Here is a 24,645-nt window from a genome sequence, read left to right as displayed (position 1 = left end):
TTTTGAATTAATATTAACAGCCAACCAGGTTTCGCTTAGCTCAAGCTTCATCTTGAAGTTGAAGATGAAGATGAAGCTTCATCAGGGCTTATTATATCAACTCAGTTGATGATGAGTCCCTGATGAAGCTGGAGCTAAGCGAAACCTGGTTGGCTGTTAATATTAATTCAAAATAAAAGTGGTGTTTTACAAAGTGTATTTTTCATTTGATATATAATGTCACATCACAAAGTGTTTGCTTCCTTCGATAAAATGATATTTTTAATGGTTTTCTAACTGCTATTCAGAATCATTGTTATTTTAGACCGGAACAATACTTGATAAGTTTATATTGTTAATATACCTCTTATCGATTTTCGGTTTTGTTGTCTTGATTGACTGAATAAATGTATTAATGAATGAACGAATGAAATAGAATCTTGGAAATTAAGATTAACCCAATTTCCGAGATTTTTTCGAGCTGAAACTTGGCAGATAAACTCCTTGTCGATGACAATGCATTCTACTTTTGTTGGCTATCATGCACACACACACGCGCGATTACATGCATTTGTCTGAAATTGGATAATATTGTACACATTTAAGAATGTACAAGAGTTCATAAACGACATAAATTTCGGTAATATTAAACTAAGATTTTGCAATTAGTTCTATTGACTCCATTCTATGGGCAGAAAGGTTCAATCCTCATTCAACCATTTTTTTAAGTATTAAAATGAAATTTATAAGTTATCAGCAGTTTAAGAGCCAGTTCTCTAGGAGGATGATTAAATTCTCAATAAAACCAATAAAACCTTAAATATTGCTACTACCCGGTCCAAGAGATGGCACAACTGTAAAAAAATTGTTAAAAATTTTTTTGTAGCTGTTACAATAATATTATTGCGTTTGAGTTTCAATTTTGTTAGGTAAACAGAAATTGCCATAGCTAAGTTGTAAACTGATTGTTGGTTTATTGTTTATTGTTTGTTATTTGTATACATGGTGTTGCAAAAATCGTTCTTGTCTTATGCCGAATAGAATTGAAAAAAAATATTGATAGATTTGGTTTAATTCTAAGAATGATGTTGCAATTGAGTATATCAGTAATATTAATGTATTCGTGTCGATTAAAAGTGACATGCTCCATCCGGTGCTTGACAGCGGAAATCAATTTATACATTTTTATCTTGCATTATCAGAATTAATTTAGTTAATATGTACATGAATGAATGACAAGATTATTAATGTAAACATGTTTTTTCCCCAATAATTATACTAGACACGCAACAGCTGTTGTGAAGCAAGAATTAGTTGTTTAATACTGAGAACAAGAATGTGAACAAATAAACAAACAAAAATTCACATCATTATTTTATTATCATTCATACCAGCTGTTGACGTCAATATATTTTTTTGTAAAATGATGAAAAAGTCGCATGTTTTGTATCATCACAAAACACACCTAATGCTCGATGCTGTGTTTAACACAAAATGTTTTGTATCATCACAAAACACACCTAATGCCCGATGCTGTGTTTTACACAAAATGTTTTGTATCATCACAAAACACACCTAATGCCCGATGCTGTGTTTTACACAAAATGTTTTGTATCATCACAAAACATACCCAATGCCCGGTGCTGTGTTTTACACCAAATATATTTGTGATGTTTACCTGTTGTTGACATGAAATTCTGCTGGTATAACAAATAATATCGTTCTTTTCGGACGTCCTTGAAGCGTTATTTTGCTTTGTGACAATGGCATAAGATACAATCATACTCATAATTTATTGTACAGTCATCCATTGTTTACGTATTTAGGGCACGCTTGTTGTGCATGCAATAATTTCTTTGGAATCATTTATTTTTTTTATGTTATTTTGCAATGACGTTACAATTATTTCTAGACTTGTTATTGTTTAAAAAAAATAAGATAAAATGTGGCAAACAAGAAACACTCTAATGTTTCTAGAAAATTCTTATTTAAAATGTTGACCATGCATGATAAAAACAAATGATAAACATTAAAAAAATGATTTGTCTATGAACGAGATAAACGATAGAACCGCGGGGCGCTTTCGTATTCAAAAGTTGTGTCGAATACTACGTTTAGGCCGACTAGAGTAGTGAACCTTGGCATCTGATCTGCATTTGAGATTTTGAGGTGTCAAGTGATTAAGTCTGTGCCGTGCCACAATAGAGCAACGAAATTTTGCAAATGGCGTTGATTCTTGTTAAAACTCGTTGGTACTGCTAATGTGTATGTTGTTTTACCACACGCATTTAGGTACACGAACAGAGTGGTAGCTATTTTGTGACGCTGAATGAGGTGAATAAAGAAAGGAGATGGTGGAGGAGGAGTTTGAAATGTACCTTGATACTAAGATATCAGGTCACCAAACGGCTAAAGCTATTTCAAGTAACGTTTTGCTTCTGAATGGTGGTCTTTCACCAAGAAGGATACTAAGAGTATCACTCGGGAAATCTTTTATTTCGTTTTGGGCCGTGTCTGCTAATGAAGCCTTCCGAATCTTCTAAATTTATCATCTCTCCTGTGGTCTTCTCATGTGGTCCAATTGACTGAGTGTTGTTCCAACAATAGTTTGTCCTCTGCGATTGGGTGGTCTCTCTATTCTCATTTCAAACTAGCGCAGACCCGTGAAAAATTATGGGATATTTTAATTGTAGAGTTTGTGAAACTGAAAGTATTTACAAAAGTGATATTGTTTAATAACATAAATGCCTTATGCATGTGTAGGTGAACAAAGTTTTAAAAAAATCTACCTATTATTATGACACAATGTCTGATTTTTTGGATATTTTATGGGAATTATAATTTTAATATTTAATCTTTTTTATTGTATGAACGAGATAAAACGTGAAGTGACAGTAATCTTGAAAAAGGGACTGTGTTCTTTTAATTTTTTATTCTATAAAATTTTTCGATGTTTTGATTAAAAACGTGTTAATTTTTTTTTCAACTTTTTTTATGTTGGCAATTTAATTTTATTTATTATATTTTTCATTTAGAACATTTAGAAACAACATTAGAAAATTTCCGAAATTATTATTATTTCAAGTACAAAAGATAATTTTTAAGGCGATGCACTACGTCGTTTAATATTTTAAATTGAGCCGCTATCAATAATAACCCTTACGTAGATGGCAATAAGGTTTAAGTTCCCGCTTAACACCATCCGCCTGTTTTGATTTATGCAAGAAAAAAACATGGCCAAAAAGTGCCTTTTATTTTATTTTGTGGATGTTCAGCCATAAATATATTTTTTTTTTCGATCATTTTATAAATAACTTTATTTGCTACATTATACAATAAAATCATAACCGAAAATGGGTTCATAAGTAGGAGATTTTGAACTTTAAAGCAGTTTTCATAGGCCTTTGCATTATTTTTTCTGGGCTTATAAAAAGACTTATCTAAAAAATACTGGATTATTTCAAAGGCCAAGATGTATTCTACTCGCAGTATTTAATTAAAGGATCTGAAACATTTCTAGGCGACCAAATTTTCAAACCAAAAACACATGATTTTGCATTGCTACTTATGGTATCGCCTTAGCTGGTCAAGAAATATATGTATATCTTATGTATCTTTTCAATAACTATTTTATGTCAGTTTTTATTTTATATTTAACGTTTCAATTAGTAAGGTTTTCATAAACACGGTTGTTTATCAACTGATAAAAGTTTTCACCGATATAATTTTTTTGGTTTGGGCTCTCTGTTTATTGATTTTTGTTGCAGATGCATCTTTTAATGAGTTTATTAAATAATATGTTTTATTATTGCAGTGGCAGTAACATTAGTTTTGAACTCGTCCGACAAAAAATGATATTCCTAAGGCATATTTCCATAAAACTCATATTTAACCATTTTTAAAATAACATTACTTCAATGGCGATGAAAGAGTATTGGTTAAGATTAAAAAAGGAACACCAATAGATTTGGATGCTTAGAGAAGACAAGCGGAGAAAGGATTCGGGGAGAAATCTTTGACGGGTGGATCAAGGGAGGCATCAGGAAAACATGACTTGATGACAATTGAATGAGCACTTTAGATGTTTTATATCAAGAATCGGAGTAACAAAAAAGAATCCCTGAGATCACTCTAAAAACGTATAAATGTGGATCAAGCAAGGGGTGTAGCAAAGATGGTTGTGTGGCGTTTTACTATTAGTTAGTTTCTTTTTCTCAATTATAATAAAAAATAATGTTCAGTGATCTGAGAGTATGTTGCCTGTTGTATGCTGATGATGCGGTGCTGATTGCTAACAAAATGGAAGATATACACTAATATACAGTCTCTCTTGTCTAGGATGAACGAAGTGTGTTTGAAGAATGAGTTAATGATGAATGTAAGTAATTCTAAAGTCATAGTGTTTGAAAGAGAGAGTACGGAAACAGTGTGCAATATAGTTAAGAATGAAGAATACTTGGAACAGGTGGATGAGTTTGTGTATCAAGGAAATATGTTTACGAATGATGGGATGGCTGACAGAAATATTGAACGAAGGGTAAATGCAGGTAACCCCATAAATGGAGGACTGAACGCAGTTGGCGCTAGTAAAAATTGTTCAGTAGTCCACAATAGAGTACAAGGCTAATGTAAGCGTAATGAGTAAGATCAAGAAAGGGGCGATTAGATGGTTTGGGCATGTAGAGCGAATGAGCAAAGAAAGAAGTGTAAGGAGAATATACGATGCAAATGTGAACGGTAGCAGAAGTCGGGGACGCCCGAGGAAGACATGACACGACCAAGTGAATCAGATACTTGAGTCGGGCCATGTCAAGAGTCAGAATAATAGAAGACTATGTATGAGACGAAGTATGAATGTGAATGAGGCAAGGACTGTGTGCCAAGACCGAGTTTTTTTTTTTGGTAGTCCGTCCTCTCTGCCTACCCCTGCGGGGAAACGGCGTGATGGTTAGTAGTTAGTTATATTTCATTGAAGAAGAAGATAATACTAATAAATCCAAATGAAACAAAGTGAAATTGGGTAACGCGTATGCACTGGTATCTCGTGACGTCACACGAGATGCGATACAGTACAATTCGTAATTCAGAGAGCAGTACAGTAGTACCGTCGCGCATGTACTATGATGTCACAAGATTTTCGGCCGGTTGTAAATATCAACATTTTGATTTCTTTTAACTTCGGTACTTTTGTGTATTTTCCAAAAAATTGATTATGTTCTCAACACGCTCTAGATAATATGATACATCTGAAAAATATGAGATTTTACTGTAGCTGTAGGAGACGGCCTCATTGCTCAGCACGCCTATAATGACATCTATGTGGTGAAACATGTGTTTTCAGATGAAAATAGAAGTTATAAAGGTCTGTGACTCGTTCCGACCGGCCGCACAGTCATAAAAACAACGGAACTCTCGGATGACCCACTTACGTTATCACAATAGCATTTCACACTTACATTTTCAAAACAATAAAAACACAACAAAGTGAATGTTAACTGCTTTAATTACCCTACATAATACTGTTGTTTATATTTATAATTGGTAATCGATTAATTATCATAACTGAATAGTCTTCACGCCATTCTCCTGTAGGTTGAAATAATGTACATCATATTTATGATTTAGCATTCACTCTTTGGAGGATTGTTATCATCGCCAGTTTAAATGGGTTGTTGGCTAAATGATTCTGCGGTTCTCCAATCCGCAGAATCCAAGGTTGCGTGATTAATCTCAGTGTGAAATAATGAGAATTCGGATAATTCCAATTTAGTTTTTTATTTTAACAAAAATCACTTACAATAATTTTATAAACAAGTAAATCGCGTACGCTAGAGGAGATTTGGGGCTAACCAATCGGCTAGACTGCTGGAGACAGAATAATATTATTTGCCCCCGAGTTAACGCACGCAGGTTTACAATGATACCAGTCTCACAAGAATGTAGGTAAAAATAATGTTGTAGTTATTTTCGGGAGATGTAAACTCCCTATAATTTACCGTACAACTTCTAGATTTATTTGCACGCATAAATTATCTCTAAATATTATAAAACAAACTTGGTATCCGCGACTGTCTGTTGGTGCTTAGTTCTCCGAAACTACGCTACGGATTTCGATAGGGTTTTCATTGTCATTTAAAAAATTTCTTCCGGAAGGTTTACATGTATATATATATATATATATATAATACACGCTATATTTATGGAAAGTAGAGAAAAGTTGAGAAACGCAGTAAACACGTCAAATAGTCTTATATCAGCCCTTCTATTATATCGCCTCTTGCCTCTTGACATGACACGATTTGAGTATTTGATTGTGCCGTGTCTTCCTCGAGTGTCCACGACCTCTTATTCTATTATTTTAGATGTTATATTTTATCCTTCCTAATTACAAATTTAATTTTATCGCCACTTTGTAAATAGTACCTATAAAACATTAGACGAAAAACATATTTCTGATATTTCTCAACAAGTGGCGCACGTCTCACCGCATTTGAGGGGCACTTTGAATATTTCGGGGTGCAATACGCAAATCATGTTTTGTTATAATAATGAAACACAGAATTTCCGCACGGAGAAAAATGAGTTTTGCTAATGTATTTTCTCCCTCTTACATAAGCTTGAAAGATTGATGGTTTTGGTGACACTATCTTTCAAATTTTAAGATATTTTTTTTGATTTTTTGATATTTTTTTACTGTATTCTCAATATAAATGTTCCGCTTACATCACGATCAATAATAACATCAAACAGTGAAAGTTAATATATGACTGTATATTATAAATAAAATAATATAGTCTTATTTAGTCAATGAACATACGTATATAGGTATTAATCAAAATGACAAATAACAGCCATTATAAAAATACGTTTTTGAAAATCGAATTAAGCGACCGCTGTAACGTGTCATAATTTGACTAATGTAATATTTCGATGTCACCAACATTGCTGAGCGTTCAGCGGTAAACACGTAGTTTAGCCATTTATTTGTATGGATTTATACCCATGTTAAACTGTCACAGTAACATTCGCTCTGTTTACTCCAGGGTAAATGATTAGTGTTTACTTAGCTTCTTCACGTTTTCTCGGTTTTCATTGGTATAAATAGCTAATATTTTTTTTTTCACTTTTTCTTATTTTTTATTTTTATTATTTTATTGAATTTATTGCTTAATTGTAATATGCCCCAACTGTTCCCAATTGTCTGGAGACAGTAAGACAGTGGCAAGGTTAAAAAATACCTATCTATTTAGATCTGGTATTGTGATTCTCAATGGCGCTCTCTCTCTCAAAAGGACGATACTGAGATAATCCGCCACTCCAATATACAAACACAAAATAACTTTGCAATAAAATGTATATATATATGTATATATATATATAAAAATGATTTAAAAAATGTATAATATCTCTTTGTTCAACTGTTTGACTTTGAAAAGATCTTGATTTTTGTTATTTATCAAGAGAAATATGTTTTTAAAATATTTTTTTTACTGTTCTTTAAAATTTCTTCCCGTTAATCCACAATTAAGCAGTTTGTCAACTAGATGTATATGTTCGATTACAGTGTGAATCGGTAAACATAATATTATTACTGATTACAAAGTATACATAAGTTGTTGCTACTTATTAGATATTCAGATTATTATTGTTGGAAAACCGTCTAAAATAACACTAAATCTACATGCTAATAAATTACAACTTTTGATTGATAGTAATGATAAGTATAAAGTATTTCTACTTGTGAACCATGTTTTCAGCATATATCTGAATTTATCTGGGAATTTACAATTTTTTATGTTACCTGGCAACATGTTGAACATTTTGGGAACGTTATATTCTAGGGTTCACTGTCCGTGTTTATTGTTGTATTTGGTAACAAGCATGCCTTCATTCTTTGTGAACCTAGTGTTGTGTTCATGTTCCATTTTTATATTCAGAGTCAGATATATGCTGAATCAATATTTTGTCCCATAGTAAGGCCTGCACAGGCAAAATATTTATGTTTCGATATAACAATGAAATGTTACGTCTCTGCGAAAAAATATTTTTAGTAATTTATCTATAGAATTTCGAAATGATTGAAGGTAATTTAAGTTACTTTTACAAGAATGTCCCCAAGATTTTTTTTGTTGAGCAATAATTCTCGGTATCTCGTTTTAATTCAGCGTCTGATTTATCGTATTAAGCAATCTTTTTCGTTAACTGTTGTTGCCGAAATTTTCTGAATTACTGCCAGCATTTTTATTCTAAGAAAACTAGATCATCAATATAATATAAGTATTTATGCCAATTTCGCAATAAACACAAATTTTTTTTTACAAAGTGATACATATCTAAAACCGTTTTGGTTTTTGTATACTGGTAAAGTATTTAAAAAATAGTTTTTGTTCAAAATATTCAAGTTCTATTTATTGGTCTTTAAGTACGTTTTAGATGGTTCTGGGTACTTAGTCTAAGTGCTTATTATTCTCAGAACTGAAGGTTAAACACACTTAGTGCGAGCTTAATATTGCCATTATTATGTCCAGATATGATTACCGATAGAGAATATCGCAAGTTTCCGAAATATGTCGTTTTATAAAATGCCGATATCGCCCACCATTTATATTTAAAAATAAATAAAAATTTAATTTTAATTTATATGTTGGTACAAAAGAATACAAATATAATTAAACGTGTCTCAGAGCACGTACACAAATTGTATTTTTGATATTTACCTGTTGACGACAGGAATTTTTCCAAACTTTTGAATAATTACTTACATTTCTTCTCGGACTTTCTTTTGAGTCATTGAATACGGCCATTGACATAAGGTCAATATTTCTTTTCACAATCATCCATTTATTTATTTATTTTGTTGATGCTTGTTTATATAAATATGCAATAAATGGAATTTATGATTATTTGCATACCCACAATATATATTATATTTTTAAGTGTACTGACAAACAGTGTCTTTGTCTTGATTGATGGCAGCTATCGCAGCTAAATGTACAAATTAATTAACTACAAATCAGATGACGTGTAGCGGGGTAATACTGCGTTCGTTTCATCAGTATTTTCGGAGAACGCGATCTTGCAATAATGATGCGTATGCGCGATGTATGCCAAATGTGAGAACAACGAGAACCACTCAATATTTTGACACTTTCTTGTAGTCAACAGCAGTTCGGGTGTAAAACTAACCGAAGATTCGCACTCTCTGGTATGTAATGTTCAGAGGTTAAGTAAATCAGGACTGTCTATACTACCATTTATAATTTTAACATAAATATTATTTACCTACATAGCTAATGAAAAGAGAATAGAGAAAAATAAATGGATGTTCCTATGACTGAATATGCTCAAATAATGCATTAGTAATTTATTTATTTATTAACGCCCTTTTTCGGGTCTTTTATATGAAAACATTAAGAAATTTACATTATTTATTGTACATAACTGAATTGCTTCATTAAAAACATTTTATATTTGTTTAAACACAAATTGAAGATGTCCACTAACTTGGTAAAATGTTAACCATAACCACTCATCGAGGAAGTTGTTGAAGTATGGCATCATAATCAAGAAATAATTAATAAATAAAACACCTGCAATAATTTGATGCATAGTATACTGATTAGGGTTAAATTAAGGAATGTTCACCAAATACGGATATAAGCCATTCATCTGAATAGAGTAATTTTGTGGCATTAAAGTTTGAAAATTAATCAAAAAATATTTGATTGCTCTAATCGCATATGTCGGTATTTCATTATCTACCTGCATTAATGGATCGTTTGAAATAAAAAATTAGCTAAGGGAGTTGTTCCTGTCCAAAGAGCGTATCATATCTGGCATGAACACAAATTTCGCAATGAACGCGACATACGAGTTTTCTATTGAAAGTATTCAGGCTGGCCGCATACATACGTTTTTCGTATTCGATTTCCGAATTCGTTTTCCGTATTCGGACATCCGAATGCACGGAATCAGTAGAAAATACATTAACTGCCGCACACGTTCGTTTTAGTTCCGAACGGAACAAATTCCTTACGCACGTTCCGAATGCGAGCCGGCGAGTTCGGAAAAACCGAATGGAAAAAACCTAATGACGTCATGTGGAACGCAGCTATTGCATACAGTTTGTTTGTGCCGATGCAAACGTACGGAAATTTCCGTTCGTAATTCAGTGTTGCCAACGGATCTTGACCTAATATCGCCGTTTCTCATACATAAGGTAGCGTAAAGTAGCCGAATTTGCTGTTAGGTGGACATGTTTAAAATTGATGTTTTTACGTGAAAATAAAAATTTCGTGGGGGGGGGGTGGCTAGAGAATTTCAAAAAAAATAAAATTTGTCCCCAGAAAATAAAAAAAATTCATGGGGAGGGTGGCTAGAGAATTTCAAGAAAATATAAAATTTGTCCCCAGAAAAATAAATTTCATGGGGGGGGGGATGGCTAGAGGATTTCGGGACATGTTTAAAATTGATTTTCGGCGCCGATTCTCGCTCTGGGTAGCCTAAATGGCGATATATCGCCCTTGTTGGCAACACTGGTACTGACGTTTATACATTCCGAATGAAGAAAAACGAACGTTTGCGCTAGTCTCACGGAATTCCGAATACGGAAAACGAATTCGGAAATCGAATACGGAAAACGTATGTATGCGGCCAGCCTTATGTTAAGTTTTAAATGGAAAATGTGTAATTTGGTGTTCAATCCAGTAATTTGTGGACAATCTTTATAACTCTGATTCAGATTATGTAAGCGTAATCCACGCCTATCTAAAATATACAGCAATTAAAACTGTCAAATTTAGTATTTAAACGAATTAAAAAAATCTTTTGTTTTAGAAATATATCTATGTTCAGATATAATAAAAAGATATCAGTTATTTTCTACTGAGATACGAACTATCCGACTGACACGGTTTGGTGAAACGGCTTTGGCAGTGTTTGGTGACCAGATCTGAATATTAGGACTCTCTTTTCCTTAAGCCTTGTCAAAGACGAACATTTTAACTAAAATATCAGTTCGCAGAACTCGTTGTTTTTAATGTTCATTTCTCTTGTCCTAAATGCTAATTTTTAACCCTTTGAAAATATTCCCGAAATGCATTTTCCAAATATTTTATTTTTCTACCTTTACATTTTCCTCTATCACTGTTTTATGACATCGAATGAAGCTATAAAGCACCTTTTTATTTGAAATTCTCATAATTTTATGTAATTTTTGTTTTCAGAACTTCCCGAATGGAACTACGATGGTAGCTCCACAGGCCAGGCCACCGGAGAAAATTCAGATATCTTGCTCTTCCCGCAGGCTATCTACAAGGATCCGTTCCGCAGAGGAAACAATCTTCTCGTAATGTGTGACACCTACAAACACAATTACGAGCCGACAGGTAAAATAAATCCATGTAGGCATATAAAGAAGACTGTCTGTGACTTTGTCTTTAATACAAATCTACACTTAGATGATTGTTCTTTTTCTCACCGCTTAAAGCAGTATCTTGTACTTCATTTTGAAATTTCGCACACTTGACGTACAAAATAAGAGGAAAGTTCTATTTACATCTGATTTCGAAGGTCAAGACCCATAGACGAATATTGGCATGGTTTTGGTAAAACCCTTTAAGCTACGTTTTTTGGGGATGTGACTTTTCAGTCGTGGTTTAATATACAATGGTATTCAAAGTATAGCGTGGCAAAGTAACTATTGCTGATTTAAGCATTTTTAATACTTAAAATTAAATTTATGCTTACCATTTTTTAAGGTTATTTAGAAAAAACTGTATTTAAAATTACCCGTAAATATCTCATTATTATACAATAGAATTGCAATATTTAGCATCAAATTCTTGAAAAAATAACCAATTTTATATAAAACATGAAAGCGGATATCTAGTTACGATTATTATTTAGTTTTACAAATCGTTAAACATGTTTTTTTATCGACTCCTGTAAAGTTTTAATTTTGTAGCTTGAAGGAAATCTACATTTGATATGTTTGAATGAAATACGTGTCAAGCTTTGAAATATTACGAGAAGAGAATTTAGTATGAGAAGAGGAAATGAAAATATAAAAGTACAGGTAAAGTAATTAAAAGAAATCCTTGCTCGTCTAGTGGTGGTAGATGGTATAATTTTTTTTTAATTATAAGATGGTCTAAATTAAACGCCATTGATAAGCGTCGCGACGCTCGCAGTATCTTCGGGCATTTGTGGGGTGAAAGGATACTAAGAAAACAATTTCGAACTTTTTTTTTTGCTTTCGATACTATGTATTTAAACGTTTTTATATCAAGACAGTGGCAATTCAACACACTTTTATAAATCATTATAAGTAATGGAAAAAAACGATCATGTACATAACCTATATCTTTACATAACCTTCTTAAACTAGCTTTTTTGGTCACTAATCATGACTTAAGAGTGTGTTGAATTGCCACTGTCCTGAGTTGCCCGATTAAGATTCAAACATGTAATCTTTAAAAAGATTTGCTTGTAAACCAGTACCTAATTCAGTAAGTAAGTTGCTTCACCGCAGTTTCATAACGCCTTCAGAGGGCAAAACTACTTTCACGCGTAATAATTATATTTACACAGCAGAACTTGTTGAAATTAACTAATAAATTTATAAATAAACTGTTTTTTGTAAATTTTACAACAATATTATTAAAAAAAAAACAAAAATTAAAATCTAGTTCTACAAAATAAAATTGAAAACAATAAATAACTCAGTACAGTTAACGCAATTCAATGTTTTAATGTAATTATTCGACATTAATCTTAAACTATCTACTTCACCAAATCCAACTGCAACTTTTTAGGTTTTGTTTATACGATTTAAACCCACCTCCTCTAGGCTCGGTATCACTCGTCTTAAGGCCGAATTACACATGAAAAGTGCTTGGCTAAATCATTTGTTTTATTACACAGCTGAGCAATTTGTTTGAGAGTAGAGGTGATCACAAGTAGAAGAGACAGTGACCGAGTCAGTTCAGAGATTAGTTTATAGTGTTGTTGCCATTGTGTTGCCAAATATGAAAAAAAAACAAACTATTGCAATTGTATAACAAAAAATAACGTCAAATCTCTTAAAAAATTCTAAATTTTCATTTTATTTCTTTCATCGACTGACTTGGCTGATCGCATTGACCGAGTGAAGGGCGAGTTAATCGCCAAGTCGAGTATGCGGGTGGAAGGGGTAATTACTCGACCGATTCATTGGTTTTTTTTCTATCCACAAATTACTCCTCCGCTGTAATACTGAATACTGACTGTACTGTTCAGATATGTCGAGCGCCCGGCTCTCTCAGCCGAGAACTCGGCCGGTGTAATTCAGGCATAACGCTCCGCCAAGAGTTAACCGAGTTCTGTTTGGTATATGTTATTTTTTTATTTTTTTTTTTTTTATTATTTTAATATAGATCATAGTTACAAATACATACATTTTTTTGCAAAATATAATATTTAGGTACATAATTGGTCATGTATACCTTATCAGAAAAGAGGAGCTCTTGTGCCTGATAAGGGAGCCACGATTCTTACTTCAGTGATTCAATGTTATGTGTAAAATATAAATATAATATATCCATATATTTTTTTAATATAAGTTTTTTTTGAAAAAAAGTTTGATTTTATTGATTTGTTCTTGTTGGTTCGTAATACAGCGCAATTCGGAAGGGAGATTATTGTAGTTTTTTATGGCTTGGTAAATATAATGGTTTTGCATTTGAGTTGTTTTAAAGATTGGCGTAATAAATTGATTTCCATTTCTCATCAGTTTGTAAAATTCTTGATATTCTGTGTTATTTTTTTCTTTACACATTTTTATAATTGAAGTTTGCTTAAATATATCATCAATATTTGGTACTGGAAACATTTTAAAAAGCAATTTTGTTGGGAAAGTAGAGTTTTTTTTAAGTATTACCTTTATAATAATTTTTTGCGAGACTTTTACTGAGTTTAGGTTGTTTTTATAAGATCCTCCCCAACCTATGATTCCGTAAATAAGCAGGGAGTGGACAAGAGCATAATATACATTTTTTAGTATTTTCACATTTAAAATATTTCTTAACCTAACAAATATATATATACATTTCCTTATTCTCTTTACTAACTCCGTAATATGGCTTTTCCATTTCAAATTTTCATCGATGATCACACCAAGATATTTAATTTCAGAAGAAGAGTTGATTACAGTACAAATAGGATTAAGTAGTTTACAGTTGACATTGTCACAATTTTCATCATGGATTATGATATTTACTTTGTGTTTAGGTATTTTTTGTAGTGAAAATAATACATATGTTGTTTTTTTGGCATTAAGTGTGAGTAGGTTATTATCAAACCATGATTTTAAGATATTAATACATTCATTTGCAAGTTTGTTAACTAGTTCCCATGTTTGACCTTTTATTAATAAAACAGTATCATCAGCATAAGAGATTAATTCACCTTTGATTTTCTGTTGGAAACTGTCATTTACATACATTAGAAATAGTAATGGTCCAAGGACCGTGCCTTGAGGAATGCCAAATGTACTTGTTAGTGGTGTACTAAAGGTTTGGTTTAATTTTACAATTTGAGGTCTCTCTGTTAAGTAGCTTTCTATCCATTTAAGAGCTAAGTGGTCAATGCCATTTTCTTTTAATTTTAATATAAGTCTTTCATGGGAAATGCTGTCAAATGCTTTCTTTAAGTCAATAAAAATTCCTATACATTTATTTGATTTGTCCAGGGCACTCTGAATACTAGATGAAATTTTTGCAATGGCATCTTGGGTACTTTTTCCCTCTGTGAAACCGAATTGATTTTCATTTATAATCGAGTTTTTTTTTTAAGAAAGCAGTTAGTCTTTTTTTAACAATTTTTTCAAAAATTTTCGATATATTAGATAAGAGTGAAATGGGTCTATAATTAGAAATGTCCTCCGGGCTACCGGACTTAAATATTGGAGAGATTATGGTTTTCTTATACGTGCTCGGGAAAACTCCTGTCTTAAAGCTATTGTTTATAATATGAGAGATTGGTGTAGAAATATAATTTTTAATGATTTTTAGTGTTTTTACAGCGAGACCGTCAAATCCCGGAGCAGAACCACCTCGCATTTTTGATATAATTTGTACAATTTCAGACGGATTGGTTGGTTCGAAGAGTTCAAGTTTAGTTTCTATATTTGGAATATTTTCAATATACATCTTATTTATTTTTTTCACGGTAATTTTTTCTGCTAGACTCTTTCCGATATTTGCAAAGAATTCGTTAAAAGCGTTTGCTCCTTTTTTAGGTTCTTCAATACAGTTAATTATGTTATTGTTTTGTATTACACTCTTAATAGTATTACTTTTGGTATTTTGTTTATTTTCCATGATTTCATTGATTATATTCCAAACTTTCTTACTGTCATTTTCAGAATCATCAAGTTTATTTTTATAATAATTTTCTTTCGTGTTTTTTATGAGCGTGGTTAATTTATTTTTGTATTCTCTAAAATGAACATTTAATTTAATGTCTAGTGGTTTTTTTTTTTGTTTCTTTATAAAGCCATTCTTTGTGTCTTATGGACACAACAAGCCCATGTGTTATCCACGGTTTGATTTTACGAAATTTTGCTGTATTTCCTTTTGGAATAATTTTTTTTGAATCATTTATAAAGTTCGTTAATCTATTTTCAAATATTTTACAGCACTCGTTGACGTTATCACTTCGGAGAATATCTAACCATAATTCAGATGACAATTTATTTTTCAAAGATTCGATATTAACAACAGATATTTCTTTTTTATTATTAGCAGTTTGTCCGCAATGTTGGTTTGTCGCCTGAGGTATTATTGAATTGTAATGTAGCAAAGTCATGTAATGGTCGGTAATTGAGGTTATATACCAAATAATCATACAAAGTAATCATCATCAAATTAATTAATCATATTTGTGCACACGCCCATGGCCCTGGGGGAAATTATTTTTCTCAGGGCCTCCTGTGTGAAGTTAATGTAAAAAAAGTAGGAATCATGTTCCTACCAGGTCCGGTTGGAAACAGTATGTTACAAAAGCAAACATGTTTTTCTTATCGTTATGTTCAGGAAAGCAAATATTCTAATATATGTTGACCGAATCCAATCTGCTTCCGTATTTGCTAAAACGATCTTATTTGCAGAAACGAATCACAGAAAGAGCTGCGACGAAGCGTACCAACTCTGTAAGGGTCAAGAACCTTGGTTTGGGATAGAGCAAGAATACTTTCTTCTTGATTTCAACAAGCGTCCATTTGGCTGGCCTAATGCTGATTGTCTGCCAGTTCCCGCTGCAAACTATTGCGGGGTTGGCGCAAATAAGGTGTTCGCCAGGGATCTGGTTGAGGCCCACTACAGATGTTGTCTTTACGCCGGAGTCCCGATCAGCGGAACCAATGCCGAGGTTATGCCTTCCCAGTGGGAGTTCCAGATTGGTCCCAGTATTGGAACCACCGCTGCCGATGATCTCTGGGTAGCCAGATTCATCCTGCATAGATTAGCTGAGGAGTTTGGTATCATTGTCAGTCTGCACCCGAAACCTGTGCCAAATTGGAACGGATCCGGAGCCCATACTAATTTCTCAACCAAAACGATGAGGGCAGAAAATGGTATTGTGTGAGTATTTCTGAAGATTGAATTATTACTTACATTTAAGAAACTTTTTTAAACGCTATGTTTTTTAAATAGTTACAGAATCACCATAGTTAACGCAAATTTCTGAAAAATGAGAAAAAATGCAAACGTTTATTTCATATTCTGAACTGAAATTTCATTTACTTAATGAATCGGTAAGTATCAAAATGATTACGCCAAAAATGTGTATTTCTCATAGGTACCAGGGGGTCTAGCACAATGAAATTAGTAGGCGTAGCTATCGATGATTTTATACCAATTTTACGAACACAGTCATGCTCTTGATAGCCAAACTGATATGATTTTGCAATAAATAAGACATCCGTATATGCTGGCAACATTGGAAATATTTTCCATGAATGATATTCCGAAAAGTGAACAGTCAAGTTACAGTTAGGTAAAAATATTAATAAATTGACAATGTTGAATTGATATGCAAACCGAAATATGCATATAATATATGGCAGTCCACATTTACTTTTTGACACTAAACAGAGAGTCAATTAGTCAGTGAGGTCTTTATTCACAACTTGTTTTGTGAATAAATTTCATCCAAACCAATGTAGCGTCGTTGGCCCGAACGAATTCAACTCGCCGCGTATACGACTTCTTTCAATTCTGAGAGCTTAGTTAGTTGAATTTCGTTATTTCATAAGCCAGTAATTTTATGTAACGTAGATGTGTATATTGCAAGTAAATCGAAGCCTTTCTGATACTATGGAAGCCGCACCGAAGTTCGTCTATCGGCAGTCAGGACATTTCTTAACAATCGTTGTGCTCGCAAATATCGTTAACTGACCGTAGATGACGAATTTAGTCAATATGTATTGATATTATATTTTTTTTATTTCTTAAAAGAAAGACAAACTTTCCCGGGTTACGAATAACCTGACAATATTTGAAAATCTCCTACTACCACCACAGTAAACGGAAAATGTTGCTTGTGTTGGCCGGTCAAATATAGGACTGTATCGTTCATCTGCGAAAGACCTCCTGCCTACATGTCAGAATAATGGCTAAATATAAATTCACCAACTATTTATAAGATTTATTATGCTAGGTAATTCCGCGGCTACAGCTACAATCGGCCAAACCTCGATCGATAAAATCCAGTGCTAAATAATTTAATTGACCAATGCACCGCATGCACATGACTGAAAATGCAATTATAATATTAAAGAGCATTTAAAGAGTAGGAGCCGAAAGTATGTCAATGATAGCTAATCGATAAAGAGCTGATAATGTGAAATTAGCTTGCTAATGAATCGTTTGGACACATAAGAATCATTTATTATAATGTCAGAATTCCGATGTCGTTGTTCTTTCGACAGCTTTAGAGGCAGCTGTCAGCAAAAAATGATTGGCAGCCGTACGCATTCTTTCAATCAATTGGAAATGAGACAATTACGAAATATATAAAGCAGTTTAGTAGACACAACAAAGATTGTGCTGATTGATTTACAATGAACGATTTATAAATACATTTTAACGCTTGTTGCTATTTTTCATCTGTTCTTCAAAATAAAACAAGTGCAATATAAATATAGAGAGGTTTCTTTTAAATTAAGAAATAAATACGACATTATAGTAATAGTGTTCATTTTCTTAATTTGCCAACGTTTGTTCTTTCTTGTTAGATTTCTTATTGCTCAGTCCCCCTTCTTTAACCTAGTTTCTTTAACATTCCTAAGGCTTCCGTTGTTGTAATTAAGTCGTAATTGAATGCTTAGGATATTTTTTAATTTTCTTTTTTTTTCTTTGTCGTTAATTAATGGTTTTTTTCTATCTCAAGTCTTGCATTCAATAATTTTATACAGCTCGCGTTATCGTTACTTAAGATTTTCAGTTCATATCGTGTGTTATTTATTTTAGAGATAAACCCATAGAAGTGTATTGTAAACATGACCTTTTGGCCAAAGTTAGCTCAATTTTAACATACTTTTCAAAATATTTTCAAACACCGAAATTATTTCTTGAACAGATAATGACCGGTCAGTGGCTGGGTTGGCATCGCGTTTGGGTCTCACCCAAGCGTGTGTCGTATGTCAATTCCTCCTCAAGTGAAGTCTTTCATCACAAAAAAAGCACATTTTCCGCTTACTGTCGTGAATTGTTGGGTTTTTCGTAAAAAATGAAAATTTTTGCATTTCTTTAAGAAAACAGAAAAATTTCACTGGCCAGTCTGAGGCCAAAGAGTTGTAAGGTATTATATAATAAAAAAATGAACAAGAATTCACTTTCTTCTATTATTGGTACAGATCACACTTCTAGCAATTGTGTATTCAGTGATTTGGATTAAGAATTTCGTCTCAATTTAGGCAATGCTAAAGTTGGGTTGGAAAAATACGGAAAATGCTATTTATTGTTGCTGTACGAATAAGGTTCAGCGTGATATTTCTTGGTTATTTGATTTTTATCTTTGGTATTTCTTTTCTTCTTCAGTGAGATCGAGAAGGCCATCGGCAAGCTTTCAAAGTGCCACGCGAAACACATCAAAGTGTACGATCCTCATGGTGGAGAAGACAATGCCCAACGCCTTACTGGAAAGTACGAGACCTCCAGCATCAACGACTTCAGTTCAGGTTTATAAAGCTAATAATAATTAACTATACAACACAACATTTCCCAAGTTGGGAGAGGCTCTGGGGAAAATAGGGTATCCTAATTTACTCAGGCCTTTTGTGTGGAGTGAGTGTAAAAAAAAAACAAGAAAATGTGGCAGAAAATATTCACACACGATAACTGCTGCCATAATGTGTCTCGCTATTCATGTGAGGGCAATCCCTTTTTAATTTCTGTTATTATTTGTATTTTGCTACGTAGCAGTTGTAAGAATTTACAAGCAAGGATTTTGCATTACTTTAAGCGGGGGGTACTTATCACAATTTTTCGTATTTAAAGAGAATTCAAAATTATAAACGTCGCTTGCACAATACAGTTCAAACATAACGAATAAAGGTAAATAATAATATAAAGAAAAATTAAGAACAAAAGAAATAGAATCAAAGAATTACAAAAAAAAAGATAATATATATTTAACACAAAGTATAAAAACAAAGCAATGTAAGAATTTTAAAAACAAAAGTTCCAAATTTGTTGAAATGCATTATTTATATTTACTACACAGGGTGTCAGGGGGTGATATAACATGATTTGAGAAGTAGGAAATACAATGAACAATGTTCGAAATTCCAACGTTTTAAAGTAGTTTTAGGGTAAAAAAATTATATTTTATGTTTTTCTATAGAAAAATATTTTAGAGTGTGAAAAAAAGTTGGAATTTCGAAAAGAGTTATTAATTTTTAATACTTCTGTTAGAATTTTTTATGTAGAATTACCTCCAAACGTTAGTGCACTTTACCCCGGACATTCTGTAAAATATTGTGTATCGTTAAATAAATAAACATAGTAAAGAGACTAGATAAAGAGAAAAGTTACCTATCTTCGTTGACAACGTAAAGTAATTTGGATTTTGGCCGCCCATCACACAACTGGTTGCTACCGAAAAAGAGATTTTTTTTTTTAAATAGGTACAAAAAGTTCCGGTTGACCTCAGTAAAGCTGACTGAAGTTTGACGGCTGTCAATTTAGATCGTGTTCCCCGTAGATCAGTTCATCGCGTTCTCCTTCACATTAGAATTTGATTACACGTTAAATTTGGCATTCATTTCGACACGTGTACCATATATGTAGAAAAAAATATTACGTATTCTTTATTGACTTATAAATACACAACAAATCACTTGATAATAAATGTTCATCACATATTTTTATTACGATAATCGTAATCAGAAAATTAAACTTTCAATCTTCCACAGTGAAAATACTCAATTTTAAAAAGTTTGTTTGCCATATTGAATAATGCTACCCAAATGAAGTATTTTCTCAACTTGTAAATATCGTTGAAAATGTGTGGAAGATTCGAAGTTTATTTTTCTGATTATGATTATAGTATTTTCATTAATAATTATCGATTTCAAAAACGATCTTAAATCGTACATTCCGAAAGGGTTCCAACTGGCCACAGCATCATTATGACGTAAAACTGCCACTAGCTGGTAATACGTCTGTAACCAACGTCGCCCGTCGAATTTACAAATAAAAACGATTATGTTGTTTGGGAGGCAAATCGAAAATGGCATACATATTTAAATTCGTTTAATAAAATTTATTCGTCATAGTAAAAATACCATCATTATTGTTTTTTGTCCTCATTTTCTTGAGAATAAAAAAACAACGAAATACCTTATAGAGAGAAAGTTTTTCCAGTCGATACGACACTTTCAAACTAAATAAATTTTTTTAATGGAAACCCTTTAATATATTTTCTTTTGTATTGGAAATGCAGTTTATTAAAACTCTAAATCACGGATATTTAACACATTTATTTTTATTTGGACAAAAATTGTAAAATCTACCAAATAAGGTTGACGCAGTAGCCTGTCCTAATTGTTCGGAAGTTTTAAAATAAAAATCAGATTATTTGAAATTTTTGTTCTTATTTTGATTCTAGTTGTATCAAAATATAATAAAATTGAATCAATTTATACGAAAAAGACGTAATTTTTCTCAAATCGTAATGAACATTCTTGAAATTTGTCCTCAAATAAAACAATAAACCTAACAAAGCAATATAATATAATAAACCATATTATCTGGAATCATTTTCTAATCTCAAATGCCACATTTCTGACAGAATCACATCACCGCACGTCGAGTATGGTATGGCGTACGTTGAATATTTTCCGCAGGAATCTGTTAGTAGAACTCAACAGGGCTTTTGACAGATACCTGTTTGTGTTGTACCTACTTAGTGTTTGAACTATTGCACACATTCATGTTATACTCAGTACCTACCTACTACCTACTCCATGCGTTATTTACTATTTACGTTACTATGTGTTGTATAAGGTGCCCTGTTAAGGAATAATTAGTACTAACGTGTATGTCTGAAAGAAAACAAATATAATACAAACGCAATAAACTGTTTATTTTATATTTTTATATTTTCTAATCTGTTATATTAACACTTGTTATATTAACTTAACCGTGTCATTGTATGAAGTGTTGTTATTACTGTACGTACCTGCTGACAAACTTTAAATTGTAATTGTAAACAAGGTTTTAATTGTAAAATTAAAAAATTAAAAATGGAAACAAGTTGTGATAGGACTGCGAATTATTTACACACACACGGTGTCCGGAAACTTGTACAAGAAGGAAACGGCCGAATCTACTAATTACATCACATAGGCACAGAAAAATCTTTTTTTTTTTCGATCTGAGCATTTCGTTTTTCTTCAATTTTTTTCCAGGTTAAAAAAAAACAGTTGATATTAACCCCTTAGTGATCGATTATTTTTGAAATTTGACCTATTAATTCTAATTTCTGACAGGATTTTATAGAAAAAAAAATCATAAAAGTTATTACACAATAAAGACTCTAAAAATGTATATTGATCCCTGCTTCGAGTTTCCGGACACCGTGTACAAAGCGGATACTATAAATGTAAATGGTTTACCGGGAAGAAATAACACGTTCAAATCAAAAATTTGAGCCATTTCATATGAAAGTCCTAATAACAGAACAGAATGGATGAAATGCAAGCAAGTGGAGCCATACATTTTTTGAAAATACGATACGAAATTTCTTAAAACTAACTAAGACCATTGTGACTACAAAACAACTAGTCCGATTTGGCTGAAAACTTCAAAGTTTGTTCTTATTGGTGCAAGAAGTTTTTAGAGAGTAGTTTGGATTGTAGATGAAGTCAGGAACGCCCGTGGAAATCTTAACTCTTATTTTTGCATTGGAATGAGATAGCGCCCTTGAGGTGATTTTTCACAAAAAACGGCGCTCTACAAATTATCCAATTATTATTATTATGAAGTCAACCGCTTAAAAATTTCCTTGTAGAATCGCTTATATTGTTTTCAATGATTAAATTATAACAATTTGAGGTTTTACTCATTACAGCCGGCATAGTCCAGTGGTAACGCATTGGACTGCCATTCCGAAGGTCGCGGGTTCGAACCCGGCGTGCGCAAATAAATTTTATTTGATTAATTTATTATTTCACAATTAATTAATTAAAATAATATATAGTATATTTGCGGCACGTTCCAGAGTGGAAGATACTACCAGTATCGCCCTGGTGTAAGACCACCATTCAGAATTGAAACGTTGCTCCAAATGGCTTTAGCCGTGTTTAGTGACTAGATCTGAATAGCCAGGTACTTCTCCACCTTCCTCGTTCCCTTCCCCACTTACCTTCAGCCTCACAACATCCCCCGATTGGGGATGCCATAGTCTCACTGGCTCCAGACGGGAGCAGTTGGGACTCTTGTGAGGTATTGTTCTATAAAAAAAATAAAAAAAATTACGTTATTCCAAATTTCCAATTATCCAATTTAGAAAATTACAATTATTAAACTATAAAGCATTATGAGTACTTAATCGCTTGTTTGAATACTATAAAATATTAGTTCTTATTTTGAAAATGTTAGTCAAATTCAAATCAAATTTAAGTTTATCAAACTAGTTTTCATCCAGGACTAATACACAGACAACTGTTAACATCAGTTTAGTGGAAGGGATATATGTATTAGATTATCTGGTGTGCTATAGTAAAAACTTATATTTTATTGTTTATTTTCTAGGGGTGGCCAACCGTGGTTGCAGTATCAGGATTCCCCGAAACGTGGCGCAGGAGAAGAAGGGATACCTGGAGGATAGGAGGCCGTCGTCCAATTGCGATCCTTACGCAGTGGTGGACGTTTTCCTAAGAACTTGCTGCTTAGACGAATAAAACAAATCCCCATTAAATACAGATTACTTAAATATCTCACTCCTTTTCCAAATTTCATACAACTGATGAAAGAACTCTAGAGGCGATTTACAATATTTTTATTCTTATTATTTTTTTTAATTGAATATTTTAAAATTGCAACGCTGTCCCAGTATTGATTTGGTTGGCGTGAAGAACGAATTGAATAGAAGGAGTAAAGTAAGAAACATGACGAATTTTGAAAAGCAGAAACTTTTTTTAATTTTATTTCTTGCGTTATATACTCAAAAGTGGAGAAGCACGTAACAATTTATAATATTTTGTGACTACATCATTGAAGACTAGGTTATCTTGGGTTTAAGAAGACGTTAAATAATTAAAGTGTTTTGCATGATAATTTGAAAGAAATTTAAGTGGATACATTTAACATGTTTCCTTAACACTAGACTTCTGCGTCCACTAAAGTTCTGTAATCTTTGTTAAAGAAGTTTGGGATGTTGTTCAATTGTTATCACAACAATATATTACTTAATGATAGTTTATTATATCGTAATTTTATTGTGACAACATAATATCTTTAAGCGGTTTCATTCCATTTCATGATAAGCTTTTTTTAAATAATATTAATGTATTATTAAAAACAATGATTTATGTATTAAAAATATTTACATACCAACTTGAAACTATTGAAACACAATTTGAAAGTATTAAAAATCTTTTTCATCCCACAAAAAGATCCATAGAAAATTGTATTAGCATTATTATTTTTCATTATTATTGATTGTACGGTCATTAAATTTAAAAAAAATAGCACGTTTGTCTTTTGTTTGTAATACAGTTTGATATATCGTTGTATCGGCCTAAATTACATATTTACTAACGAAACTATAATAATATTTTTATAAATGTATTTTTTTTTAATATTATGCCACTAATAAAGGTGAAAATTAAACCGTGACTTATATTTTACTTCCAAACTAAGTTCAGCCTCGAGTCTCATGCGTCATGACATATTTGAGGCATTGAAGCAATCTAAGATAGACGACATAATAGTCACAATCTTCAACCTCTTTATTTACACATTATTGGGCGATGTATTGTTCTTGTCTCACTAGGAAATCATCTGTGGAGCAGACGTAGCTTACAACATAATATATTACAAGATTTAAAATTACATTAACAGTTTGCAATACAACATAATATTAAAGTCCATAAAAACTATTTTTTACTATAATACACAT

At 32.3% G+C, this 24,645-nt stretch overlaps 1 protein-coding gene across 1 annotated transcript in view; it reads left to right on the top strand.

Annotated features, from left to right (window-relative positions):
* LOC149417288 (glutamine synthetase 2, cytoplasmic-like) overlaps nt 1–24,199 on the top strand; it is a 29,801-nt gene extending 5,602 nt beyond the window's left edge. The window contains exons 3-6 of the mRNA XM_089640189.1: nt 11,205–11,366; nt 16,127–16,598; nt 19,059–19,198; nt 23,277–24,199. Of these exons, the coding sequence (XP_089496315.1) occupies nt 11,205–11,366; nt 16,127–16,598; nt 19,059–19,198; nt 23,277–23,425 (923 nt within the window). The 3' untranslated portion in view covers nt 23,426–24,199. The remainder of the gene's footprint in view (nt 1–11,204; nt 11,367–16,126; nt 16,599–19,058; nt 19,199–23,276) is intronic.
* Nucleotides 24,200–24,645: the final 446 nt, after the last annotated feature.

Source organism: Hesperophylax consimilis, chromosome 15 (genome assembly GCF_061612785.1).
Source record: "Hesperophylax consimilis isolate HC1 chromosome 15, BYU_Hcon_1.0, whole genome shotgun sequence".
Taxonomy (NCBI): Eukaryota; Metazoa; Arthropoda; class Insecta; order Trichoptera; family Limnephilidae; genus Hesperophylax; species Hesperophylax consimilis.
Note: the sequence above shows the minus strand (reverse complement) of the source record. Positions and strands in the feature narration are given on the sequence as shown.